Source organism: Neophocaena asiaeorientalis, unplaced genomic scaffold (assembly GCF_003031525.2).
Source record: "Neophocaena asiaeorientalis asiaeorientalis breed wild unplaced genomic scaffold, Neophocaena_asiaeorientalis_V1.1 scaffold185, whole genome shotgun sequence".
In the NCBI taxonomy this organism is placed as follows: Eukaryota; Metazoa; Chordata; class Mammalia; order Artiodactyla; family Phocoenidae; genus Neophocaena; species Neophocaena asiaeorientalis.
Genome location: NW_020171809.1, coordinates 115,434 through 140,913, shown reverse-complemented (window position 1 = coordinate 140,913; position 25,480 = coordinate 115,434). Strand labels below are relative to the sequence as shown.

The 25,480-nt window shown below is 51.1% G+C and overlaps 1 protein-coding gene across 1 annotated transcript; it reads left to right on the top strand.

The window, feature by feature from the left end:
* Positions 1-6,683: 6,683 nt before the first annotated feature.
* On the top strand, positions 6,684-25,480 carry ING5 (inhibitor of growth family member 5). The gene is made up of 8 exons (XM_024759776.1): positions 6,684-6,761; positions 8,799-8,870; positions 11,371-11,537; positions 12,884-12,995; positions 13,161-13,254; positions 23,480-23,615; positions 23,719-23,780; positions 25,323-25,480. Exons 1-8 carry the CDS (start codon positions 6,725-6,727, stop codon positions 25,363-25,365), a joined length of 723 nt encoding a protein of 240 aa, XP_024615544.1. The 5' UTR covers positions 6,684-6,724; the 3' UTR covers positions 25,366-25,480.

Below are 25,480 nucleotides of genomic sequence, written 5' to 3'. Positions count from 1 at the left end.
GGCGCGGGCCGCTGTCGTGGGCGCGGGCCGCTGTCGTGGGCGCGGGCCGCTGTCGTGGGCGCGGGCCGCTGTCGTGGGCGCGGGCGGTCGTCCTACCTCCTAAAGTTCGGGGCTGCGGCCTCGGGGCCCGCCCGCCGCCGACTCCCCGACGGCGGGGACCTTGAGGGCGCGCGCCCTGGCACCGGGAAGCGCTCAGTGAGGTTGGCCTCTGTCGTCTTAGGGGCGGTTCCAGGTGAGACCGCGTCGGCCGCCTTCTCGTCGAGGGGTACCGCCCTCTGGGCCTCGTGGCCCCGGAGGCCTGTCCCCAGGTACCGTCACGGTGGGGTCAGACCTCAACCTAGGGGGTTGGGGCGGACACCAGCGTTCGGCCCGTGCCAAGCTGGGAGCCGCGTTTCCCAGAACTGCCTCTGGAACTTTCGAGTTTGCCGAGGAGAAATCCGGAGGCAGCCGGAAGTGTGGCCGTGAACTTCAGGACTGCTCTCCAGGGAGCCTTCGTGAAGCACCTGCTCCCCTGCTGCAGACGAGAGACGGGCGAGGGCTCTCCAGGGCTGGGGACGGCAGCGGACCCCCGCGACCTCTAGACCGTCCACCTCGGTGCTTGGGCTGAGGTCGTGGCAACAGTTTGCCTGACTTTCCTCCCCCACCTCATTTGGTTCAAGCCGCTGATTTCCCGTGAGCCCAGACACCTATGGTCGCTTGACGTTTTCCTGATGGACCGTTGCTTGATTTGGTTGTGGGTTCCGGAAGGGTGGTAGATTCTATCATTCCCAATTGTTGGTTTTCTTCCTTGATGCTGAGTTTGGCCTGTGACTTCCAGGGCATCTGTAAAGTAACAAGAGCTGACTTTCAGGAAGAAACTTTAAAAGCTGTTGTGCGGGTCACCCCTCCCCTTCCTGCCGCCAGTGTGAGAACAGCATGTGCATGGTTAGGGCTGCTTTTTCACCCTGGACCCTGGAATGAACAAACAGCCACAGCCAAGCCACAGCCATTGCAGCTGATAGGTGGCACCAGCAAGAAATAAACAGTTGTGATGCCGAGTCCACCGAGACTTTGGGGTCCTTTGTTACTGTGGTACAACCTAGTGAAAAGTCGTTGATACAAACACTAGTACTTAATGCTGCCTTTGAATTATGAGTCTTGTTCTGAAATTTTCATCTCCTTGCCTTCAAAAGGATGAAGGGATTAGGGATTACAGTACACAAGAGAACCCTCCTGGGGTTGGGCAAGTCCCAGGACAGCCTTGTACCACATCTGTAGGATGAACTTACCAGGCAGACAGGCAGGAACACGTGCAATACATCAGCTTGTGACCGCACAGCCTTCCTGGTCACCCATGGGAATGTGGGAGCCTGGCTGCTGGGTCCTTGTATGCAGGGGATGCCCTCTTGATGGCAGAAGTTGCTAAACTGACACAAGTACAGTGAAATTTCTTATTAAGATACAGGAAGCAATTTTGTTTCCACCTCTTCCAACATGCCTTTGACTGCAGGTACCAGAATGCCAGCCTAACTGGCTTAAATCACCAGGATGTCTAATCATCTCACATAACACAAAGTCCAGAGTTAGGCAGCCAAGAACTGTTTCTGCTACTCAGTGATGTCAGATGTTGGGTCAACAACTTACCAGTTCTCATAGCTTGTCCCTCGTGGTCACAGGGTGACTGCAGCACCTCCATGCATGCAGTCATGACCTCACATCCCTGACGCAGGTACAGGAGAGTCCTTGCATCCGTCTCTGTGCTTGCTACGCTGAGAACCGTCTCTGCAGTCTGCCCTGAGCCGTGCGAGTCTCCCCTGCCACGGAGGCCTGGTAGCGGGCACAAGGGCATTTGCTTCACGGAGGAAATGCCAGATAGGGCGCTGGGCCTGAGTGTGCTTGGGGCGAGGGAAGGGCCAGAAGCTGGCCGGAATTGCTGAAGCTGGCTGATGGGATGTGGAGTTTGTTAGGTGAGTTTGAGACTTTGCATTAAAAAAGAGGCCCCATAGCTCTTACTGTCCTATTGCACCTTCCATCACAGGAATTGGTCAGACTCTGCTACTATCCATCAAAGACTTTTTCCCTGTTTTAGCTGGGTTGCAAGAGCAAAATGCCACAGGCTGAGTGGCTTAAACAGCAGAACATCTTCCTCACGGTTTTGGAGGCTGGAGGTCCAAGTTCACGGTGCCAGGAGGGTTGATGTTCTCCCTCTGGGTTGCAGGTGGCCACCTTCTCACTGTGTCCTCACATGGCCTTCACACTGTACAGCTGTGGACAGAGAGAGAGAGGTCTGGTTTCTCTTCCTCTTAATGATCTCTCAAATACAGTCACATTGTGGTTTAGGGATCCAGCCTATGACTTTTGTGGGGGGATATTCAGTCCATAGCACTCATCTACTTCCAGAAGAATAAGATTGCTGGGCACATCACTGCCCTGTTAGATGCCATCGCTCAGCCCTCCCTGCAGGTAGATGGGGCCAGGTGGCTAAGTTACTGCCAATGAGACGTGAGCAGCAGTGGTGTGTGCCCCTTCAGACAGTGGGTGGAGCATTCTCCCTCTCCCCCAACCCCCCCCCACCTTCTTGCAATCCACCCTTGACCATGAAGACAATGGCGAGGCCCTTTGGGGGCAGACGCCACGCTGGAAGGAATCTGGGTCCCTGAGTAACCCCACGGAGCATGGCTGCCTGGCCCCTGGACTGTTAGATAAGAAATAAAATTCCTTCTGTGCTAGTGGATTTTGGTTGGGTTTCTTTGTTAGAGTAGCTTAGCCTTCCCCCAAAGCACTGGCTCTTGACTGGGGGACATTTTGACTGTCACAGCTTGGGGTGGGGTCTAAGAGCAGCTAGTGGGGGAGGCCAGGGTTGTTGCTGGCCATCCTACAAGCACAGGAGAGGCGCCCCCCACCAGCAAAGACTTATTGGTCCCAAACTGTCAGTAGTCCCAAGGTTGAAATGAAAAAGCGCGGATGAAAAATACTCTGCAAGGATGTTGCAGCTGTCAAGCCGGCAGCTACTGCAGACACCCCTGATGGTGCACCCTGAGGGGATTCAGGAGGGAGAGAAGCGGGATCCTGGCCCTAGGTAGTTAAGGTGCACATCAGAGGAATGATTTCAGTGAGCCCAGACTCCTGAATTTTCCCATACATAGAAAAGTGTTAACTCCATTAACTTGAGGTGTCTGTTTTCTTTAATTAACAGTACTCTTTTGATGTTCCGACTGTGCCGTTTTTGTTGCAAAAACTCTCATAGATCCTGGCTCCTCTCTTACCTCCTCAGAGCAGTTGCTCAGAAAGTCTGACAAATAAAGCTGAATTCTCAACTTTTAGGTTGTGCATTTTTTTTCAGTCGACAATAGTTATGGAATCATCTCTCATTTTTGCAGTTTCTAAAACGGTCTTTGTAAGAGAATTCATCAATATCTGGGAGGAGTTATTTTCATTATATGATACAGGAAGACTACCCTTCAAAATAAAGAATTTTTTTTTTAGATGAAAGGCATGAAAACCAATTTCCCCATAGATAACAGTAAAGGACATAAAATGATAGAAGAACTACAAACAGCCAACAAATGTGTGAAAATCTGTTTAGCCTCACTTGAAATCAAAGAAACACTGAGGTTTTTTTTTCCCCTACTTTTAACAAAAGTAGAAACATACTCAGTGGAGTGTCAGTATAACCTTCCCCTCGGGCAATGCATTTGGGAATAGCAGCACTTAGAACACGCCCTTTGAGCCAGCAATACAATTTCTAAGAATCTATCTTGAAGAACTAATAAGACGGGACTTTCCTGGTGGTGCAGTGGTTACGACTCCACGCTCCCAATGCAGGGGTCCCGGGTTCAATCCCTGGTCAGGAAACTAGATCCTGCACGCTGCAACAAAGAACCTGCATGCCGCAACTAAGACCAGCGCAGCCAAATAAATAAATATATAAAAAAAAAGAACTAATAAGACAATGTGGTAGGTTAAGATGGCCACAACTGCGCTACTCCTCCGATTGAGAGGTGGGGGTCTACTTTCCCCTCCCCTTGAGTCTGGGTTGGCCCCAGACTCAACCAATGGAATGTGGTGAGGTGATGGTTCTGGGATGACCAAGGTGAGGTCACAAGAGTCTGGCAGCTTCCACCAGGGCCTCCTGGAAATCTCCAGAAGCCCTGAGCAGCCACATAAGAAGCACAACTGGGCTGGAGAGGCAATGTGTAGGTGCTCTGGTCCCTGGTACCAGTTGAATGCAGCCTTCCAGCCACACCAGTGATCTCTACCGTATCACACAGAACAGAAGAATCATCTAACTGAGCCTTGCTAGAATGCCTGACCTACAAAAATTGTGAGCTCTAATAAAATGCTTCTTTTAAACCACAGAGTTTTCAGGTATTTTATTATGCAGCAGTAGATAACTGGAACATATACATACAGGTGTATGAACAAATGTTCACCAGAGCACTATTTATGGTAATGAAAGATTGGGAGCAATCAAAATATTGTTCACCTATTAGGAGTCTGTTAAAGTATGGCACACTAACACTGTGAAATATATCGAATAAACAGAATGACATAAAATTGAGCAAAACATGGCCAGAATTTGTGAAGAGTATTGTTAAAAATGTAAATGGTAGAAAAGTGGATAGTGTGACACCAATTATGAAAACCAACAGTTCAGTTTAAAAACTGGGCAAAAGATCTGAACAGACACCTCACCAAAGAGATGTACAGGTAGCAAATATGCATGTGAAAAGGTGCCCAACATCACTTGTCATTAGGGAATTGGAAATAAAATGAGATACCTCTACATGTCTATTAGCATGGCCAAAATCCAAAACACTGACAACACGGAATGCTGGCAAGGATGTGGAGCAACAGGAACTCTTATTCATTGCTGGTGGAAATGCAAAATAGTACAGCTCATTCTGGAAGACAGTTTGGTGGGTTCTTCCTTTTTTTTAAATAATTTTTATTTTTGGCTGCATTGGGTCTTTGTTGCTATGCTTGGGCTTTTCTCTAGTTGCGGCGGGCGGGGGCTACTCTTTGTTGTGGTGCACGGGCTTCTGATTGCGGTGGCTTCTCTTGTTGCGGATCGTGGGCTCTAGGTGAGCAGGCTTCAGTAGTTGTGGCTCGCGGGCCCTAGAGCGCAGGCTCAGTAGTTGTGGCACAGGGGCTTAGTTGCTCCGTGGCATGTGGGATCTTCCTGGACCAGGGCTCGAACCCGTGTCTCCTGCATTGGCAGGCGGATTCTTAACCATTGCGCCTCCAGGGAAGTCCCAGTTTGGCAGTTTCTTACAGTGTGACCCAGCAATTACAGTTCTTGGTATTTACCCACAGGAGTTTAAAAAAATGTCCACACGAAAACCAAAACACGAATGATTATAGCAGCTTTATTCATAATTGACAAAACTTGGATGCAACCAACATGTCTTCAGTAGGTTAATGGAGGGACTTCCCTGGTGGTCCAGTGGTTAAGACTCTGTGCTTCCACCGCAGGGGGTGCGGGTTCAATCCCTGGGTGGGGAACTAAGATCCCCGTGTGCTGCGCTGCATGGCCAAAAATAGGTAACTAAATAATAGGTGAATGGATAAATTGTGGAACATATAGACAATGAAATATTCTTTAGCGTTAAGAAGAAATGAGCCATCCAGTCACGAAAAGGAATGGAGGAAACTTAAAATGCCTATTACTAAGTGAAAGAAGTCAATCTGAAAGGGTTACATACTGTATGATTTCAACTATATGACATTCTGGAAAATGCAGAACTCGAGACAGTGAAAAGATCAGTATTTGCCAGGGGTTCGGGGGCAGGGGGAGGGATGAATAGGAGAAGCAGACGATTTTTAGGGCAGTGCAGCTATCCTGTATGATACCGTAATGGTGGATACTTACCATAATTGTACAACACAGAATGATTCGTAATGTAAACCATGGAATTTAGTTAATAATAATGTATCAGTATTGCTTCATCAATTTTAATAAATGTACCCCACCCATGGAAAATGTTTATAATAAAGGAAACCCGTGTGTATGTGTGGAGGGGGTGTATACGAACTCTGTATTTGCTTCTCGATTTTTCTGAAAACCAAAAACTGCTCTAAAGTCTATTAATAAAAACACTTATCTACTTAAAACAATAAAAAGGTGGGGAGTGTGCAATTATGTACGCGAGCGCGCGTGTGTGCCTCTTCACATCAAGCATTAAATGGGGCCAGAAAGGTTGCACCGAAACTGCTATCATGTAGATTGAAAGGTGAGCAAGATAATCACAGTCCTTTAACTTCGGGAGGCTGGGAACTGTAAATTCCTGTACAGTTTGAATTTCTACAATGAAGATAAAATTGGCAAAACAATGAACGTGTTTCCACTCTTAAATATCTGCCCGGGATTTAGTGAAGAGTTCACGGAGGAGGGTGTACCTTTAAACGTGCATTTTCAGTGATGAACGACTGCCCCCGCCGACCCCCGGAATCGCAGGAGTCTGGGTCCGCGGGGCCCCGGAAGCCGCTCCTCCTCGGGGTCGGGACGCGCTCCACCTCCCCGCTACCAGACACCTGCTCCGCCCGCCCAGCCGGGACCGCCCAGCTCCCGCGCGACACCTCGCGCGGCCCCGACCGGAAGCCGTGGGGCGGGTTCAGGCGGCGCCCCGCCCCTGAAGGCGACCAATAAGCGCGCGGGGCTCATTAATAGTGACCACGCCGGCCCCGCCTCCGCCTCTCGCGGGGCCACCGCCCGCGCATACCCAGAGCGCGGCCGCGGACGAAGATGGCGACCGCCATGTACTTGGAGCACTACCTGGACAGTAAGCGCCTCCTGCCCCGCTCTCTCCTCCCTAGGACCCGTCTTCCTTGGCTGGGCCCCGCCCCTCATTCACTAGGCCCCGCCAACTTCGTCGTCGGGCCCGCCCTCTCCGCCCTGGCCCCGCCCTCTCTGTCTAGGCCCCGCCCCTCCGAGTCCCGTCCCGCCCATTCCCGGACCCGCCCCCACCGCGGTGACCCACTAAGGTGGTCGAGTCTCAGTCCCTTGGGACTCTGGGCCGGGTTTGGGGGGCCCAGGGCCTGAGGGTACTGGGTTCTGTGCCTGTTTGTGCTGTGACCTGGGAGTCCGCTTCCAAGCCTCAGTTCGTGCATCTGCAAGGCATGATGGCGCGGAGGGTCTCTGAGGGCACCTGTCTTTGCGCTGGGGGTTGGGGGCGGTACTTAGACGTGTGGGTAGGGTGTTCAAGGCAGTGATCATCATAGTGGGCCAACGTCCCGAGGCGTGCCACAGGTTGCACCCTCTGGAGGACTCCTGAGCAGGTGGTTATTTGCCGCATCTCACAGCGGGGGTGATGCTGCGTCAGAGGCTAAGTAGCTTGTCAAGGTCACTCACTGGAGAGTGGCGATCCCACGTTTGAGCTCTGCGGTCCGACTCCAGTCTGGCCCTGGCGGGGGCATAGCCTGGGGATGCGGGCTGGTGGGAATTTTGCCTGGTAACTCTGGAGCCCTGTGCTGCACTGGGGATTTTCACTCATCCGGGCCTGGGCGGCCAGACCCCCACCCGAGGTTGCTGAGAGTAGGGAGTGAACCCCGGCCCCGGGGAAGGCAGTGGGGATCCAGCCCTCCCCAAGGGGGTCTCCCAGGCATGGCCCAACCTGAGCACAGCGTCCTGGGCCGGAGAGCACCGTGGAGGGAGGGGCTTCCCCACCATCGTCACTGGAGAGACCTATACCCAGGTGCCTGTTCTGGGTGCTGTGGCTTGCCCTCCTCTGACCCGGTGCCTGCCCAGGGGGCCCCAGGAGGAGGGTCTGAGGAACACGATTCCTGTCCTGTGAGGGACACCCATGTGAAGGCTTGCGGACGGAGGCCCCTGCTCACTCCCTGAGCACCTGCTGTGTGCCAAGAAAGCAGACATGATCCCTGTTTTCCTGGAACTGGCTCTCAAATGGAAGAGATAGAGTTTTTAAAAGTTCACAAAAGTTTAAAGGTCACAAAGGAGCCCAGCAGGTCTGAGAGTGCAGGGGTGGCACTGTCTTGAGAGCCCTGGTAGGACAGCAGGGGAGCCCACGGGGAGGCCATGGGTGGGTCTGTGCCGCTCTCTGTGTGAGCTGGGAAGCCCTGGGGCTTACGCAGCAGCTTTGTACAATCAGAGCTCTTGGAGCGGTCATCTGTGGAGGGGGCCTGTCCTGGCTGCGGACAGGTGGGGAGCTTGGCCTGGACCAGGAGCCTGGCCATGCGGACAGGAGAGCAGTGTGGGGCAGGGTCCTTACCTCTGCTGTCCCGCACAGTCTGTTTGATTTTAAATAAACTCAAGTAAAATGAGAAGTTCAGTCCCTCAGTTGTACTGGCCCCATGTCAGGTGCTCAGTAGCCCCGTGTGGCCAGTGCGCGCTGTGTCGGGAGGCTTTGTCTTGGCATAAAGTTCTACCGCACAGCCCTGGTGGGCACCGCCCAATGCCCTGAGTTCAGAGTAGAGTGGGAGGAGGGCAAGGAGGACCCCGGGGTTTGGGCTTGTTCTCTGTGGTGGGGCGTCTGCAGGGGAGGAGCGGCCTGGGGTCTGCGGTGGGAGAGTCGCACAGGCACGTTCCTCCCTCTGCCCTCTGTTCGCCTCTAGCTTCTCGAGTTTCTGACAAGTTCTGAAGCGCGTCAGCCGATTACCAGTGTGAAATAGGGGAGGGCTGGATTCCCCACTGTCTTCAGTGTTGGGCTCGTGTCCCTGAAAAAAGATACCTTGATTCTTCTGCTCTCCAAACTCTAAGAGAAACAGAAGCCAGAGTGGGCTTATTGTTTGTAGCCTTGAAGTATGAAGCTTGGAAGGTGGGGTTTTGTCCTGCTGTTGAGAAGCATGTGTCTGTGTTTCAGGTATTGAGAACCTACCCTGTGAGCTTCAGAGGAACTTCCAGCTGATGCGAGAGCTGGACCAGAGGACAGAAGGTGGGTTCAGAACTTTCAGAAGAGCCAGGGTGTGGGGAGCAGCTCCCCAAGTCCAGGAGCGGAGCACCGGGATCCTGGGGGTGGCGTACTGGTCTTCCAGGGACCTGGGGCAGTGGGGCTGCTGTCCAGCCTGGGCCACAGGTGTTGGGTAGTGTGTCAGAGAGAGTGCTGAGTCTTTTTTTTTTTTTTTTGGCTGCGTTGGGTCTTTGTTGCTGGGCGCGGGCTTCTCTCTAGTTGTGGAGAGCAGGGTTTGCTCTTCGTTGCGGTGCGTGGGCTTCTCATTGCGGTGGCTTCTCTTGTTGTGGAGCACGGGCTCTAGGCACACGGGCTTCAGTAGTTGTGGCTTGTGGGCTCAGTAGTTGTGGCTCGCAGGCTCTAGAGCGCAGGCTTAGTAGCTGTGGCACATGGGCTTTGTTGCTCCGTGGCGTGTGGGATCTTCCTGGACCAAGGCTCAAACCCCTGTCCCCTGCACTGGCAGGTGGATTCCTAACCACTGCGCCACCAGGGAAGCCCCTAGTGCTGGGTCTTTAAAGTAAACTTAGTCCCTTGTGTCCCTACACGTCTCCATGTCACATCTTTATAATCGTCATCCCCTCCCGCAGTCAAAATATTTGTTACCTTTTCTTTCCTTTAAAAGATTTTCTATTTTCAAACTGTGTACCTATTTTAAACAGTTAGTCCTTTTAGATCTTTTGGTATTTAACTCCCTATTTCTAAACAGTTCATTTTTGCTGCTATTTCTTACTTTATTTCCTTTTGGTTTTCGACTTTCTATTCAGTTATTACAAAAAGTGAAGATTTACATCTCCAGTTGTGCCCTGCTCGGTTCATGCGCACACAACTCCCTCCCCCCGGCTCCTGGGTGTGATGGACTAGAATTTGAACTGTGGTGATGCTGTGCTGTCCAGTGATGCTCTTTCTTTCCTGGGCTGCTGTGTCGGTAGTTTACCGTATGCTATGCTCACATGCCCTGTTTGGAGTAACTGTCTTTTTCTTGGAGTTCTTAATTGCTTTTCTTGTTGGTTTTGTTTTCCTCGTTTTCAGTGTGCCTGCTGCACCAGGTTACCTGCCAGTTCCGTGTGTGCTCTCCATGGAGACCTCTCTCCTGGAGCCTCTGTCCTGCGGTCCCGTCCGGGCCGACAGTTTCCGGGCCTGCCGCGCACGCCTTGCCCTAGGTCTTCCTAGGCTCTCCCTTTGCTCCTCTTCGGCTTGGAGCCCTGTTTCCTAGGCTGTAAACATACTACTTCTTGATTTGCCCGTTTGTTTCAGAGGAGCCTTTTCTCTGGGAGCTTCCAGAAAGAAATTTACGGCAGGGTAAATTTCTTATACCATTGCATGTCTGAAAATGCAGCAGTGAATGGTTTGGCTGGGTATAGAATTCAAGATTGACAGGCCCCCCAGAATGTGGCAGGCGTTGCTGCATTGTCTCCTAGCTTCTGTGTCGCTGTTGAGAAGTCCGATGTCATTTGGGTTTCTCATCCTTTGAATATGTGATCTTTTTTTTCCCTTTCCTGTTTAGAAGCTTTTAGGCTTTTCTCTTTATCCCTGAGGTTTTACATTTCATGGTGGTGTGCTTGGGTATGGGCACTTTTCCACTCATTGTGCTGGGCACATGTTTTGCAAGATTGGAATAGCTGTGGTTTTTCACTAAGGAACAGCTTCCTGACTAGTGAATGCAGAGATTTCTTTTATGGTGAGATAAAGCATTTGTATTCAGAAATAAGCATAAACATTTGTAGATTGCTTAGCAAATAGCACCTGGAGAACCTCTCTGCAGATGGAGAAATGGAGCCTCTAGTGCCTGGGGGCCTGTGTGATCCTCATGAGCAGGCCCCCCTTCCCCAAGGGGTACATCCTGAGTTTTCACCTGCAAGAATGGTTTTCTCACCTCTCTAAACCAAAGAGTTAAGAGTTGCGTCTGTCTTTGCCTTTAACATCAATGGAATCATACAATGTGTTTTCCTTTGTGTCTTGCTTTTCTCGCTCAGTGCCACCTTTTGTGGGATTAACCGATGTTTGTGTTTTTTGTTGCTGGGTAGCGTTCTGTTGTGTGAACGGACCACAGCTTATTTATCTGTTTCACTGTAGATTGGATGTTTGGGTTGTTTTCTGTTATCTGCAGTTATGAATGTTTTCCCGTGTGTACCCTGGCCTCTAAATCTTTAGGGTATGTACCTGAGAGTAGGCTGCCGGGTCATAGGTAAGGTGAGCACATCATTTATTATTCAAACAATAATAAATGGACTCTTCAAACTTGAGAGTCCAAGAGGGCACGATGAACCCTTGCTGGGGCAGCGTCATACGTTGGGACTGTCGTGGGCGCACTGCCCTGGTCGGGGTGTCTGCTTGTCTCCCTGATCCAAAGTGTTTGGGAAGGCTGTGCCCGCCACCAGTGGCCAGTTTGGGCCAGCCACTTCTTTGCTGGCACTTGTCGTTGTCAGACTTTATTGGTTGCCAGTCTGGTGAGCGTGTCCTGGCTTTTTGCCCATTACTCTATCAGACAAGAAAGCCGAGATCGACATCCTGGCTGCAGAGTATATCTCCACGGTGAAGACTCTGTCTCCGGGTCAGCGCGTGGAGCACCTGCAGAGGATCCAGAGCGCCTACAGCAAGTGCAGGGAGTACAGCGACGACAAGGTGCAGCTGGCCATGCAGACCTACGAGATGGTGAGGAGGGGGGGCGGGGTGGGGGCGGGGCCTCCCCTCGGACGCGCTCCTTGCTTTCACGCAGCAAGGGGGAGGCTGCTCGGGAAACGAGGCCGCGAGGTGGAGGCCGGGCTGCGATAGAGCGATGTCGCTAGAGAAGGTGCACGTTGGAGGAGTCCTCGTCCTGGAACCATTTCTGTGGTCTTGTGTCCTGTGCCCGTTTTGCTTGTTCATTTATATGTACTTTTAATGCTTGTTTTTGTCAGCTTTAGGTAAGGTCCTAGAATTGGTTTTGTCCAATTTCCTTTCAATTCCGCTTCTCTTGGGGTTTGCAAGGTGGCACAAAGCCGTTCTGCGACGCACATGAGGTCGTGTAGTGAGGCTCCCGTCCTTGCCTCCCTACTGCACCACCAGGGAAGCCCTAAACAGTGATTTATTTATTTATTTTTGCGGTACGCGGGCCTCTCACTGCCGTTGCCTCTGACGTTGTGGAGCACAGGCTCCGGACGCACAGGCTTAGTGGCCATGGCTCACGGGCCCAGCCGCTCTACGGCATGTGGGATCTTCCCGGACCGGGGCACGAACCCGTGTCCCCTGCATCGGCAGGTGGACTCACAACCACTGCACCACCAGGGAAGCCCTAAACAGTGATTTTTTTAAAGCCTGAAATCAGTTGTGTTTGAGAAAGAATCCTCTAGGAGGAGACCTTAATGCTTATGTTTGGGACTTCGATGCTCCAAAGTGCTAAATCCTTTGAGTAATCAGCCTGTCTTCCAAGGAGTTAGGTGTGATCAACGTCCTTAAGACAGTCTGTTTTCTCTCTGACGTGTAATGAAGCTTAGGACTGTGGTTCATTTCCAGTTGGGGGCCGCGATGGACGGTGTTGGACGGCTGTCACCAGCCAGCTAGTGCTGTGTCTCCTGACGTCCTTTTAGCTGCAGGAGCATCCCCTCTGTCACGGGCAGTTCTGTGCGGTCCTTCCTTCCAGCTCCGTCCGGAACTCCATCTTCAAATGTCATTTTCTGTTGACGAACCTATAGCTCTTCACATTTTACGTCAGGATCTAGTATCCAGGGTCCTCAGCCCTTTACTTAATTGCATCTTAACGGCTCTGTTTCTCATTGTTGCCTGCCTTCAAGGTTTTTTCCCTGAGTAGGATTTATTCTGTTGATGGGGAACAGAATGTGGGGAAAAGAGACCCTTGCATCAAGTTGGAAATAGCAGGCCTTGTTCTAGCAGAGTGTTGTTACTTCTAGACTCAATTTAAGGGCCAGACAGTGCTTTCTGCTTGATGTCAGGAGCATTTGTGACCCTGAGGCGTTTTGCTCTGAGTTTCGAACGGAATGTGTGAGCATCCTTCTGTGTAGGTGGATAAGCACATCCGGAGGCTTGATGCGGACCTGGCTCGCTTCGAGGCGGACCTGAAGGACAAGATGGAGGGCAGCGACTTCGAAAGCTCTGGAGGACGGGGGCTAAAAAGCAAGTCTGTTAATTTTTCTTCATTTTGTTATTGTTAACTATGGAGTTCTGAAGAATTTTGTCTGATAAGTGTATTAGGAACATTATGGTAAATATCATATTTGGGTAAATCTTGTCCTGCTTCAGTGAAATCTGTGAACAAAGTTGTGGTCTTTATTGTTTCAGAAGGTCGAGGTCAGAAAGAAAAGAGGGGCTCCCGGGGTCGTGGCAGGAGGACCTCAGAAGAAGACACCCCAAAGAAGAAGAAGCATAAAGGAGGGTGAGAGGTGCTTTTTTTCTCTTTTTCCCTGAAGAACACCATTGGTATTTGCTCAGGATGGAAACACCGGTGACTGCTAAGGCTGAGGAAGTGCTTACCTGTACGAGGTGTGCTGTAGCTTTTTGCTTTACCCATGCCAGGTGTGCTGTAGTTCTTCCTGCTTTGCCCGTGCCAGGTGTGCTGCAGCTCTTCCTGCTTTGCCCGTGTCGGGTCAGTTGGTCCTCACGGCAACTTGAGGGAGCAGTGTTGCAGTCGTGGAGACCGAGGCTTCAGAGCTCCTGGGTTTGCACCAGGCGGTCTGACTCCAGAACCCATTCTCTTAGCCACTGCGTGCCCTGCCTCTTAAGAGACACGGTGATGTTTGGTGCGGTTCAAGCTAAGCCACTTCCTAGTAGCTGTATACACATCTGTTGATCATTTTATATATAAATACATGTTTTAGATGTATTCATTTTTAAATTGTGTGACTGCATTTATTAAATATCCATGTCATTTAACTTGAACTTCAGGATGTTTCATTTAAAGCACTCTCTCACTTGCTGCCCCCTCCCCACCAAGAGAGCTTCATAGAACATGAATGGGATGCTTCATCCTCCAAGATGGTGTAACATTGCTTCATAGGAGATGCTAAAATGCCAAGTGGCTTCTGTGGAGGTGATTCTGACGGTTATGGGGAGAGCTCAGAAGAGTTAGTTTTCGACAGAAGAAAAGTTTTGGTTCTTAAACCTAGTGTTTAAACTTTTATCTTTAAAAAAAAAACAAACCCCAAATCGTGTTTTTGTATTGTAAAGTAATGCACAGATGCAGAAGACCACACAACAAACGTGTGGTTTAACGAATTACTGTAAGAGGCACCTCCTTGTAATCATTGCCTGGCCGGTGACTAACGCTCCCTGGGGGGCCCTTCCCTGTGCCCCTTCAGAATCACCACTTCCTCAGCTCCAGACACACACGACCCACACAGACAGGGTGTTCACTTCCATTCTTTCTTTGTAGTTTTGTCCCTGACACAGTACACTCCTGGACCCTATAGTTTAGTCTTGTTGCTTTTTTTTTTTAACCTTTTAGATTAACTTCATTAAGGAATAATTTACATAACAATAAAATGTTTTCATTATAAGTGTACAGTTTGATGCTGTATTCAACTTCTTTAAGGTTATAGAACTAGTCAACCTTTCTATTTCTTCTTGAGTCAGTTTTGGTAATCTACATCTTTCAAGGAATTTGTTGTTTCATATAAGTTGTCACATTTATTGACATCAAGTTATTCATAATATTACTTTATTATTCTTCTGATGTTGTAGGTTCTGTACTGATGCTCACTCTTTTAGACCTGAAATTGATGATTTATGTCTTCTCTCATTTTGCCTTGATCTTTTCAGAAAACTAGCTTTTGGTTTCATTGATTTTTTTCCTCTACTGTTTGTCTTCTATTGCACTTATTTCTGCTAATATCTTTATTCTTTCTGTCCTCCTACTTAGCCTGGATTTATTTTGCTTTTCTTTTTCCAGCTTTTTATGGTAGAAGTAGCTTAGTAGCTTAGTATGATTTTCATACTTCCCTTCTTTTCTAATATAAATATTTAAAGCTATAAACTTTCTTCTAATTACTGTTTTAGCTGCGTCACACAAATTTTGATATGTTTTTGTTTTTATTCCATTCAGAGTATTTAAAATTTTCTTTTGTGATTTTTCTTTGACCCGTAGCTTATGTAGAAGTATGTTTCTCAGCTCCCAAATAATTTGAGATTTTCCAGGTAACTTTCTAATTTCAATTTCTAATTTAATTTTGCTGTGATCAGAGAACTTCTGTAATTGAAATTATCTGAAAGTGATTAAGTTTTAGGTTATGGTTTATGGTCTGTTTTTCTGAATGTTCCATATATACTTGAAAGCAATGTGTATCTTACTGTTGTTGGGTAGATGTCAATTATATAACTTGGTTGACAGCACTGTTCAAGTGTTATGTATCCTGACAGATACTCTGTTTACTTGTATAAATTACTGAGAGAAGAGTGTTGAGATCACCAACTCTAGACATGGATTTGTCTATTTCTCCTCCTGCTTTGTCAGTTTCTGCTTCATATATTTTGAAGCTCTGTTATTTGGAGGTACATACACATTTAGGTTTTTTAAAAATAATTGACTCCTTTATCATTATTTATTTTGTTGTCCTTCTTTGTTTTGAAGTCTGTTTTGTCTAATATTACTATAGCCATTCCAAGTGTCTTACAGTGAGTTTTTACATGGTGTGTTTTTTCCCTTTTTCATTCTTTTACTTTCACCACATTTGTGTTTTTATATTTAGAGTGAGTTTCTTGAAAGCAGCAAATAATTGAGTGTTGCTTTTTTATCTAGTCTGAAAATTTCCTTCTTTTCATTGCACTGTTTAGACTATTCAGATTTAATGTAATTAGTGATATGGTTGGATTTAAATTTACTATCTTGCTATTAGTTGTCTCCTTGTCCCATCTGTTCTTTTCCTGTCTTCTTTTGGATTAATCATGTATTTTTTCAGTATTCCATTTTTTTTTAAGTGGGTGTCAGTGGTATCTCAAAGAAGTCTTAGTTTTCATTTTATTTATTTTTTATTTTTTGTTTGTTTGTTTTTTGGCTGCGCAGCATGGCTTGTGGGATCTTAGTTCCATGATCTAACCAGGTCCCTGACAGTGAAAGTGCTGTGTCCTAACCATTGGACCACCAGGGAATTTCTTCAGTGTTCCATTTTAAGGACTATTCAAGTGTGTATACCCTGTTTCATTAACTTATCACAAAGAATTGCAAATAATACTGTACTATTTCATGTTTAATGTAAGAGCCTACATGAGTATTCTTTTGTTTTCTGCCTCCTGTCCTTTGTGCTATTATCAAAATTTTTACTTCTACGTATGACATAAGTCTCTGAATATATTGTTGTTATTGTTTTAGGTCTAAATCATTGCTTATCTTAAACATTTTAAAATATGAGAAAAAGTTTTTTTTTTTTTTTTTTGAGAAAAAGTTTTATAGTTAGTCCATATATTTACCATTTCCAATGCCCTTCACTATATGTAGATGCAGATTTCCATCTGGTATCATTTCTCTTCTGCCTGAAGAACTTTCTTTAACATTTTTTTTTTTTTTTTTTTTTTTTTTTTTGCGGTACATGGGCCTCTCACTGTTGTGGCCTCTCCCTTTGCGGAGCACAGGCTCCGGACGCGCAGGCTCAGTGGCCATGGCTCACGGGCCCAGCCGCTCCACGGCATGTGGAATCTTCCCAGACCGGGGCATAAACCCGTGTCCTCTGCATCGGCAGGTAGACTCGCAACCACTGTGCCACCAGGGAAGCCCTCTTTAACATTTTTTACAGTGCAGGTTTGCTGATGGTGATGAATTTTCTGTTTTTGTTTCTTTGAAAATATCTTTATTTCACTTCCATCTTTGAAGGATATTCTTGTTGGATATAAAGTTTTAGGTTGACTTCTTTTTTTCTTTCGTCACTAAAGATGTCCTGTTGTTTTCCATCTTGCATTGATTCTGATGAGAAATTAGTGGTAATTCTTATCTTTGTTCTTCTGTATATAAGTGGCTTTGTTTATTTTTGCTGCTTCTAAGGTTTCCATTTAGCAACTTGATTTTTAAAAAAATTTATTTGTTTTATTTATTTATTTTTGGCTGTGTTGGGTCTTCATTGCCGCACGCGGGCTTTCTCTAATTGTGGTGAGCGGGGGCTGCTCTTCGTTGCGGTACGCAGCTTATTACTGTGGTGGCTTCTCTTGTTGTGGAGCATGGGCACTAGGTGCACGGGCTTCAGTAGTTGCAGCACGCAGGCTCAGTAGTTGTGGCTCGCAGGCTCCGGAGCGCAGGCTTAGTAGTTGTGGCGCAGGGCTTAATTGCTTCGCGGCATGTGGGATCTTCCTGGACCAGGGCTCGAACCCGTGTCCCCTGCATTGGCAGGCAGATTCTCAACCACTGCTCCACCAGGGAAGTCCACAGCAACTTGATTTTTAACAACTTAATTATGTGTCCTCATGTGTGTGTTTTGTGTGTTTTCTGTTTGGAGCTCATTGAGCTTCTGGGAACTGTTAGTTTATAGTTTGCATCAAATTTGTAATTTTTCAGCCAGTTTTTCAAATTTTTTTTTCTGCTCTCTTTTGTTCTTTTTATGGACTCCAATCATATATGTGTGTTAGCTTGATATTTTCCTACAGATCACTGAGGCTCTGCTTATTATTTTGTCAGAAATTTTCTTTCTATGCTTCCATTTGGATAGTTTCTATTACTTTATCTTCAAGTCTTTTCTTCCTTGTTGTTTAATTTAATCTTAATCTCCTTTAGTGAATCTTTGATTTAAGAAATTTTCTTATCAGGAAGTTCTGTTTCTTTTTTTATATACTTGCCATTTCTGTTATTACACATATATTTTCCTTTATATCTTTGAATATATCATTTTACAACAGCTTTTTAAAAAACTTTCTCTTCTGATTCTGTCATTTCCAGGTCTATTTCTTTTTTTTGTTGTTTTAAAGCTGCTTTATTAAGGTATGATTGATATACAAAGAACAGTATATATTTAATGCATACATTTTGATGAGTTTGGCAGGTCTGTTTCTGTTGACTGCTTTTTCTCTGGTTGTAAGTCACATTTTCCTCCTCCACATGTCTAGTCATTTTTTTAAAATTTATTTTTGGCTGCATTGGGTCTTCGTTGCTGCACATGGGCTTTCTCTGGTTGCGGTGAGCGGGGGCTACTCTTTGTTGCAGTGCACGGGCTTCTCATTGTGGTGGCTTCTCCTGTTGCGGAGCATGGGCTCTAGGTGCACGACTTCAGTAGTTGTGGTGCACAGGCTCAGTAGTTGTGGCGCATGGGCTTAGTTGCTCTGCAGCATGTGGGATCTTCCCAGACCAGGGCTTGAAGCCATGTCCCCTGCATTGGCAGGCAGATTCTTAACCACTGTGCCACCAGGGAAGTCCATCTAGCATTTTTAAAAATTTTTATTTATTTAATTTATTTTATTTTTGGCTGCATTGGGTCTTTGTTGCTGCGTGTGGGCTTTCTCTAGTTGCTGCGAGCGGGGGCTACTCTTTGTTGTGGTACGTGGGCTTCTCATTGCGGTGGCTTCTCTTGTTCCAGAGCACAGGCACTAGGCATGCGGGCTTCAGTAGTTGTGGTGCACGCGCTTAGTTGCTCCGCGGCATGTGGGATCTTCCCGGACCAGGGCTCAAATCCGTGTCTCCTGCATTGGCAGGCAGATTCTTAACAACTGCAACACCAGGGAAGCCCCCATCTAGTAAGTTTTGACTCATTGTTAAGACAGTGTCAGTGTTATGTGGTTGAATATCAGGATTTTGTTGTCTTCGTTTAATGGGTGTTGAATTTTAAAAATTCATTTAAATTTTTGTCACTAGTTTAATCACCTGTGGAGCAGCTTGATCCTTTGTAGGCACATTTTTAACGTTGGTTAAAAAAAGCCTTTTTCTTAATATGCCAGATAGTAAATATTTTAGGCTTGTAGGCCATATTGTCTCTGTTGTGACCACTCAACTCTGCTGTTTAATATTGAAAGCATCCACAGAAAATATGTAGTTGAATGATGTGACTGTGTTTCATTAACACTTTATTTGTAGAAAAGGCAGCCAACTGCAGGCTGTATTTTGCCAACCCCTAGGTTAGAGTAGCCTTTACTCTAGGGTTGGTTAAACCCTCCTGCTAAGGTGTGACCCTTCTGTGTTCTCCTCTGAATGTATTTGGTGTTTTGACAAGGTCTCTCCATGCTGGCTGGTTGGAACTTGAATGTTGCCCAGGCTGCGTGTGAGCTCTGGGTTCAGCTCACGGGTCCCTGGTATTCTCTGCCTGGCCTTGTGGATTGTCAGTCCGTGCACGGGCAGCTTAATCTTTAGCTAAAAACTCAAATGGATCTGTTTGCAGATTTCCGGAGTGCACTTTCTCTAGCTTCCTCCTTTCCAGCACCCTGCCCCCAAGTTCCAGCAGCCTCACCCTCCCTGAGCTTTGGGTTTTCCCTCCTTCTAGACATGCAGGCTTTTGCTCCTCTCTAAGGACTGGCGTGTGGAACGTGCCTCCGGGCAGAAAGCTGAGAAGGTCATAGGTCTCACCTGGCTCGTTTACCTTCTCAGGATCGCTGTCCTGTGCTGCCTTCTGTGTAGTGTCTGGTAACTCCTACTTCAGGTGTCTTGTCCAGTTTTCTACTTGTTCATAGTAGGAGGGCAGTGCAGTACCTGTTATTTTGTCAGGGTCTTTGTTTAGGTAAAGTTTCTTTAATGCGTAAGTTTTTCTCCATCCTTTTCTTTTCTTCATAATTTTCCTTCTTGAAGGACCTGCGCTGTTTGGCTTGTAGCGTTCTCCAGAGTCTGGATGTTGCCGATGAGATGTGAACCCTCGCGAGAGCCTCTTTGTTGAGCATTTAGACGGTGCGTCTCCTTCTTGTCTGCTCTGCAGGGGGATCCTGGGGAATGCACTGACCTGTGTGTGTTCTTACTGAAGCCGGTTTTGTAGATCTGGCAGGACTTTTAATGCTGGGCCATGAGATCTGTGTCAGAGGTGATTGAAAGCATCTGCCTTATGGGGGATGTTTGTTGACTGTGTGGGAACAGTTAGGCTGTGTCCGTTGCAGATGGGTGAGGCCATAAACGTTACAGGTGACCCTTGAACAATGTGGGGCTGGGGGCACCAGCCCTCCATGCGGTTGGAAGTCCGTGTATTACCTTACAGGCAGCCCTCTGAGTCTGAGGTGCCACATCCGAGGGTTCATCGACCACGGGTCGCGTAGCGCTGTAGCGTGTACTCACTGAAGAAAACCTGTGTGTAAGTGGGTTCACGCACTCCAGGCCCGCCTTGGTCAAGGGCCGTAAGTCCGCATATACTGTAGTCTTCATTCTGGAGCACCCATTTGATTCCTTTTTTACGGATTTTAGTTCCTTTTTGAAAAGTCTCCATATTTGCATCCCTGTTACTTACGTTTTCTTCATAATGTGTGTTTAAAGCCCTTCTCTGCTAATTTTAACATCTGGGTCGTCTCTGCATCTGCTTCTGTCTGTCCACTTTCCTGTGGTTACCACTCCTGCTTTTTCACGTCATGTACTTGTCTCGTTGTCTGGCCTTGGAGGCACGTGGAGAGGGCTTGCCCTTCTTTGGTCCAGGCAGATGGAGCAGGCTTGGGGCGGGGTGGTGAAGGTGGCAGGGGGCCTCCCGGCTCCTGACGGAGAAGCCAGAGTGTCTGTTTTGCTGCCGCAGTGGCTGTCTGTGGGCGGTGCTTGGCTTTCCTTCCTGCGGAGGCCTGGAGGAGGAGGCTGGCTGCTCAGAGACCAGGGATGTCACTCTGCAGCCTCTGCGTGGCCCCAGGGTCAGTAAGTGGACTGTAGGGTCACGGCCGTGTGTGCGGGGTCCTGCAGAGTCGGTGTGGTCCCCAGTGGGCCTCCAGGCCTCGGCTGAGCACGGGAGATGGATGGCCTGCTCCCTCGGCTGCTGCCTCTTCCTCAGCCCTGGGGCATCTTGCCTGTGTCACTGCACAGCTGTCCAGTGTCTTTGAAGTGTGACCTCACTGTCTGTCGGGTTTGTCTTCCACCTCGTGGTGGCAGCAGTGTTCCGCGCCTTTCTGCTCCTTCCTGCTTAGGGCTTGGGGGCTTGCCGGCCTCCTCTGGGGATGAGCAGGTGTTCTCCTGTGTCCCTTCCTCTCCATGAGCCCCCTTGGAGGGACAAGACCCTGGCTCCCTGGTGCAGTGGGAGCCTCCCTGACGAGTGCGTGCCTGGCCATGGCTCAGACCTTGGGGATGACCCGGGTGTCTCACCCCGTCTCTGCGGATGCGCTGGAGCCGGCCGGGCCCGCAGCTTCCCCTCACTGAGGGGGCTGGCGTGCATGTCGCTGGCTGCTGTTCGTAGCGCTGGCCGCAGCAGCGGCAGGTGAGAAGGGGTAGTCAGGGGTGGCAACGTTGGCAGAGCCCTCGGTAAGTCAGGCTGGACCCGGCGCTTCTGCGTGAACCGTTTCCTCTCCACGGCCACCCTGGGCGGTGGTGCCGTGACTGCCCCAGTTTACAGGCAGAGGGGGCCGGGTGTGCTGAGGCCTGCACTGAAGGCCCGCTCTGCTGTGTGACCGGGGCCGCACTGTCCCCGGGGGCCATTGGGGCAGGACGGGGCCAGGACGGTGTCTGGAGAGGACAGGACACCCACGGGCCGGGTGCGGGCCAGTGTACCCCGTCTGCTGGTGCTGTGGCTTCACGGCCTGCCTTGGGGTGATGCTGCGGTTCCAGGGTCAGAGGCAGGTCCTGTTGCCCTGCGGGGCCAGGCAGGGGGGCCACCTGAATGGCGAGCGCCAGACCTCGGGTGCGTCCTTGCCGTCTGTACAGCCCATGAGCCAGGCAGGATCTGCGTGCGGACGCGGGGGCCGTTCCTCCTGAGGATGAGTAGCCGTGCCTGTCGGGGGGCGTGTCCTGAAGCGCCTGGGACGCGCGTGGGGGGCGAAGCGTGTGGGGCTCCCTGGGGTGGCTGCTGAAGGGTGCCCACTGAAGGGTGCCCACCACGTCCTGGGGTCCGGAGCGAGGGGCAGCACTGCTGCCTGAGGGGTCACCCTGGCCTGCCCCAGGGATGGGCTCGGCCAGCAAGAAGGGCCCTCGTGGGCTCAGCCCCCGTGACCTCCCGGCCGCTTCCCTCCACCCTCCCATCCCGGAGCCCCCTCCAGGCCAGACTGGAGGAGCGGTGGTGTGGGGTCCCAGGCCTGCTTGCTGGCTGGAGGTGTCCTCGCTGGGGGGTCCCCACAAGCCCTGCAGCCTCTCCTACTGCCACGCACCCGGCCAGTGCCCTTGAACCCGGGGTGACGGGCGCAGGTTGCGCGGCAGCTGGAACTGTGCAGCGTGGTCGAGCCTCAAGCAGAACGCACGGAGCAGACGAGGCGAGGTCTGTGCCGGAGGCGGGAAGCACCGCAGGAGAGGCCTGAGTCTGCTGGTGGGTGGCTGCCGCGGGGGTTTGCACTGATTCCCCCGGGGGGCACCTGGGAGGGAGGCCCCTGGCGGCAGGACAGGACCCTGCGGGCGGTGACACAGCGCCCCAGCCCGAAGGCCTGCTCGTGGCTGTGCCTGAAGCAGTTTGAAAGCACAGGGGCCAGGACGCGTTTTCATGGCGCTCCCAGAGACGGAGAGCAGAGCCCACACAGAGGGAGGGCCCTGGGTGGCAGCTGCACGGGCACCGAGCATACTTGTGTCAGGGACGGTGTGCGGCCGGGGCGCCTCGCTGGGCCGGAGGCAGGTCGCAAAGGCACAGCGTTTCTAGACTCTGGTGCACAGGGAGCACGTGAGCAGTGAATCCCTTGGGGGACCAGATTTTCTTCGTTTCACTCCGGTCAGTGTATTCAGATGGCCTGGCGGCCGCCATGTCTTAGCTTTCCTTTTGCCGTGTTCCTCGTGTGACTTGCTGTGTTTGGTTAGCAAGTATGCATTTGAATCTGCGCCTGTACTTTTTATTTTGGGGGTGGTGGTGGGGGAGGGAGGGTTTTCTTTCTGTACTGGTGGGAACGTACTGTTTGTCTACACCAGCCTGAGCTCACGGTTTTTGTTTTAAATAACGAAACACATGAGAGTCGATTCCACGAGCCCTTCCCTGTGTGCGCTGCAGAGCCGCAGGCAGCAGATTGGAGGGCGGTGTGGACAGTGCAGGGGTCTGGCTGGGCTGTGGGTGGAGCCCAGAGGGCAGCTGGGGAGTGCAGGGCGACAGGCCGCTTCCCTGGCGTGGGTAGGTGAGGGCGGCCCTGCTGACAGTGGGCAGCTAGGTGGGTGGTGGTGGGCTCCTGGGGGTCAGGGCCAGGGCAGGGCGAGGGGGGCAGGGGCTCCTGTGGCTCTCGCGGCGAGGCGGTGGCCCTTCTTGTGGGGGAGGTGCAGGGCGAGCTGGCGGAGCCAGGGCTGCTCAGACACCTGGGCTGCCTGGATGGGCTCAGGTGGGTTCTCGGATATTGCCAGGTGTCCACTGGTGGTGGTGGCGTGTGCCTGCCCCGGCCGGGGAGAGGCCGCGGGAGCCTGCTGGGGCTGACCCAGGCTGGGGGAGGAGCTTGGGGAGCAGGCCCCATCGGGCGGGGAGCCAGGGCTGGGCATGGTTCCTGTCCCTGGGGGGACTGGTCTGGACGCTGAGTGGTGAGCGCCGCCCCCCGACACCCTCCCACGCCTTCGTGCACGGCCTTGTCTGGCGCCATCCGGGGCAGCTCGTCCCTCTACCCTCCCACTCACCGCTGTCGTTTCCCCGCAGGTCGGAGTTCACCGATACCATCCTGTCGGTGCATCCCTCTGACGTGCTGGACATGCCCGTGGACCCAAACGAGCCTACCTACTGCCTGTGCCACCAGGTGTCCTACGGGGAGATGATCGGCTGTGACAACCCGGATGTGAGTGGGGCCTCGCTGAGGCCTGGGGCGGCGCCCTCGGGGCGGGTGGCGCCCGGGTGGCGCCCAGAGCGCGGGGCTGACCACCACCTCCTTCGCCTTGCAGTGCCCCATCGAGTGGTTTCACTTCGCCTGTGTGGACCTGACCACGAAGCCCAAAGGAAAATGGTCAGTATGGGCGCCGGCTTTCCTGGAGAACTGGGTGAGCGGCTGGGCTGGGGGCCTGCCTGCCGCCACTGGTCGTGGTCCCCGGGGCCGAGCTGCAGGGTACACCCACCCGCCTCACACGGGGTCGCGGCTTTTATTACGTTTGCATAGTGAAGGGACCTATGAGCAACATGGGTTTGAACTGCTTAGATGCAGTTATTTTTCAATGGTAAGCACTGCTGTGCTCCGTGATTCCCAGTGGGTTGGATCTGCGGTGTGGAGGAACCGCTGGTATGGACGGCCGACTGTAAGTCGACTGTGCAAAGAGTCGGTGCTCCAACCCCTGCCTTGATCAAAGGTGACCTGCACTTCCTGTTCCCCCAAACCACGGCCATTCTGAATGTTGAGTGAGGCAGAGATGATTACAGATGCAAACAGAGAATGAGGAGTTCTTCCCCGGGGAGCTTTGACGAAACACAAAGAACGTTAACTAGGTCTTGGCCGGGCGCAGGCCAGGCACCCTCAGTGCCGCGGGCTTTCCGTTCCATCGAGAAGACGTGCCCTGGCTCATGGCGCCGTCTATTCTGTCCTGTGTTCAGTGGGCAGCGGCAGCTTTAGTGTGCATAGGAATCTGGTTTTGCTGACCTGTGCCGAAGCGAAGTCCCGGGAACAGGAGGCAGGGAGGGCGATTTGAGTTTGACTGGGACGTGGTGGGTTCGAATTGTTTGTGGGACTTCTGCGTGGAAGAGTCTAGTAGGCACTGGAAAATCATTTCCTTCTGGGAGGAGAGGGTCTGCCCACCACTTGCTGGGAACAGGGCGGGACGCGCAGAGCCGGCCGGGAAGCCAGGGCGCCGCGGCCCCAGCCCGCTGCTGTCTAACTCCCGACTTCCCTGGACTCCCCTGGGAGATGGCAGAGAGCAGGCTGCTTCCCGCCTAGGTCTGAGACCTGAGCCCGTGTCTGGGAGTCTGCACCCCGTGCTCGCTGGTGCAGTGTTGCCCTCTACCCCAGGGCCCGGCAGGGCCAGGCTCACTCGCTGGCCTGGACCAGGTGCTGGTGGCCGGGGCCGGGGCGGCTGCATCACGCAGGATCAGCTGCCTCCCTTCTGTTACGGGGCTGCCAGGGCCCAGGAGGGACCCAGAGCAGCCCCCTGTGTCTCTGGCTCTGGAACCTGCTCGCCCAGGGCCACCAGGGCCCGCTCAGCCCCGTGGGGCGGGCGGGGCTCTGCTCCTCTGCCAGGTTAAGGGGCCCCGCCCGACTGCCCGCCTCCAGTTTGGTCCCAGTGGCGCTGTCGTCGCACAGGGAGGACCCGTGAGCTTGATCCAGAGGAAAGCCCGTGTGTAAGCACCATGCTGCTCGCCGACCTGAATCTTATCCGCTGACTTTAGAACAGACGTGCTGGATGGAATGGCCGCGTGGGGGCTTTTCCCCGATGGGAAGGCTGCACGCTCTGCGTTTGTGGGTCTCTGTCCTGGTGCCGTTTCAGCAGCGTCCAGCCATCCTGGAAACGGGGTCTGGCTGCCCACGTGCAAAGGGCCCCTCACTGTGCCTTTCTCATCACAGGTTCTGTCCACGGTGTGTTCAGGAAAGGAGGAAGAAGAAGTAAGGAAGAGGCGGACGCCCGGACCCGAAGAACACGTTAATACATCCCTTCATTCACGTCGCAATATTTTATCTTCATTTTAAAACGACCTTGTTTCCAATGATATTTAATAACTCAA

Excerpts from the sequence above, each read along its gene's own strand:
- ING5 (XM_024759776.1), top strand. The coding sequence starts at position 6,725 with ATGGCGACCGCCATGTACTTGGAGCACTACCTGGACA. Across the intron at positions 12,996-13,160 it reads TGGAGGACGGGGGCTAAAAA|AAGGTCGAGGTCAGAAAGAA; the intron begins GCAAGTCTGTTA and ends TTATTGTTTCAG. Across the intron at positions 23,616-23,718 it reads TCGGCTGTGACAACCCGGAT|TGCCCCATCGAGTGGTTTCA; the intron begins GTGAGTGGGGCC and ends TTCGCCTTGCAG.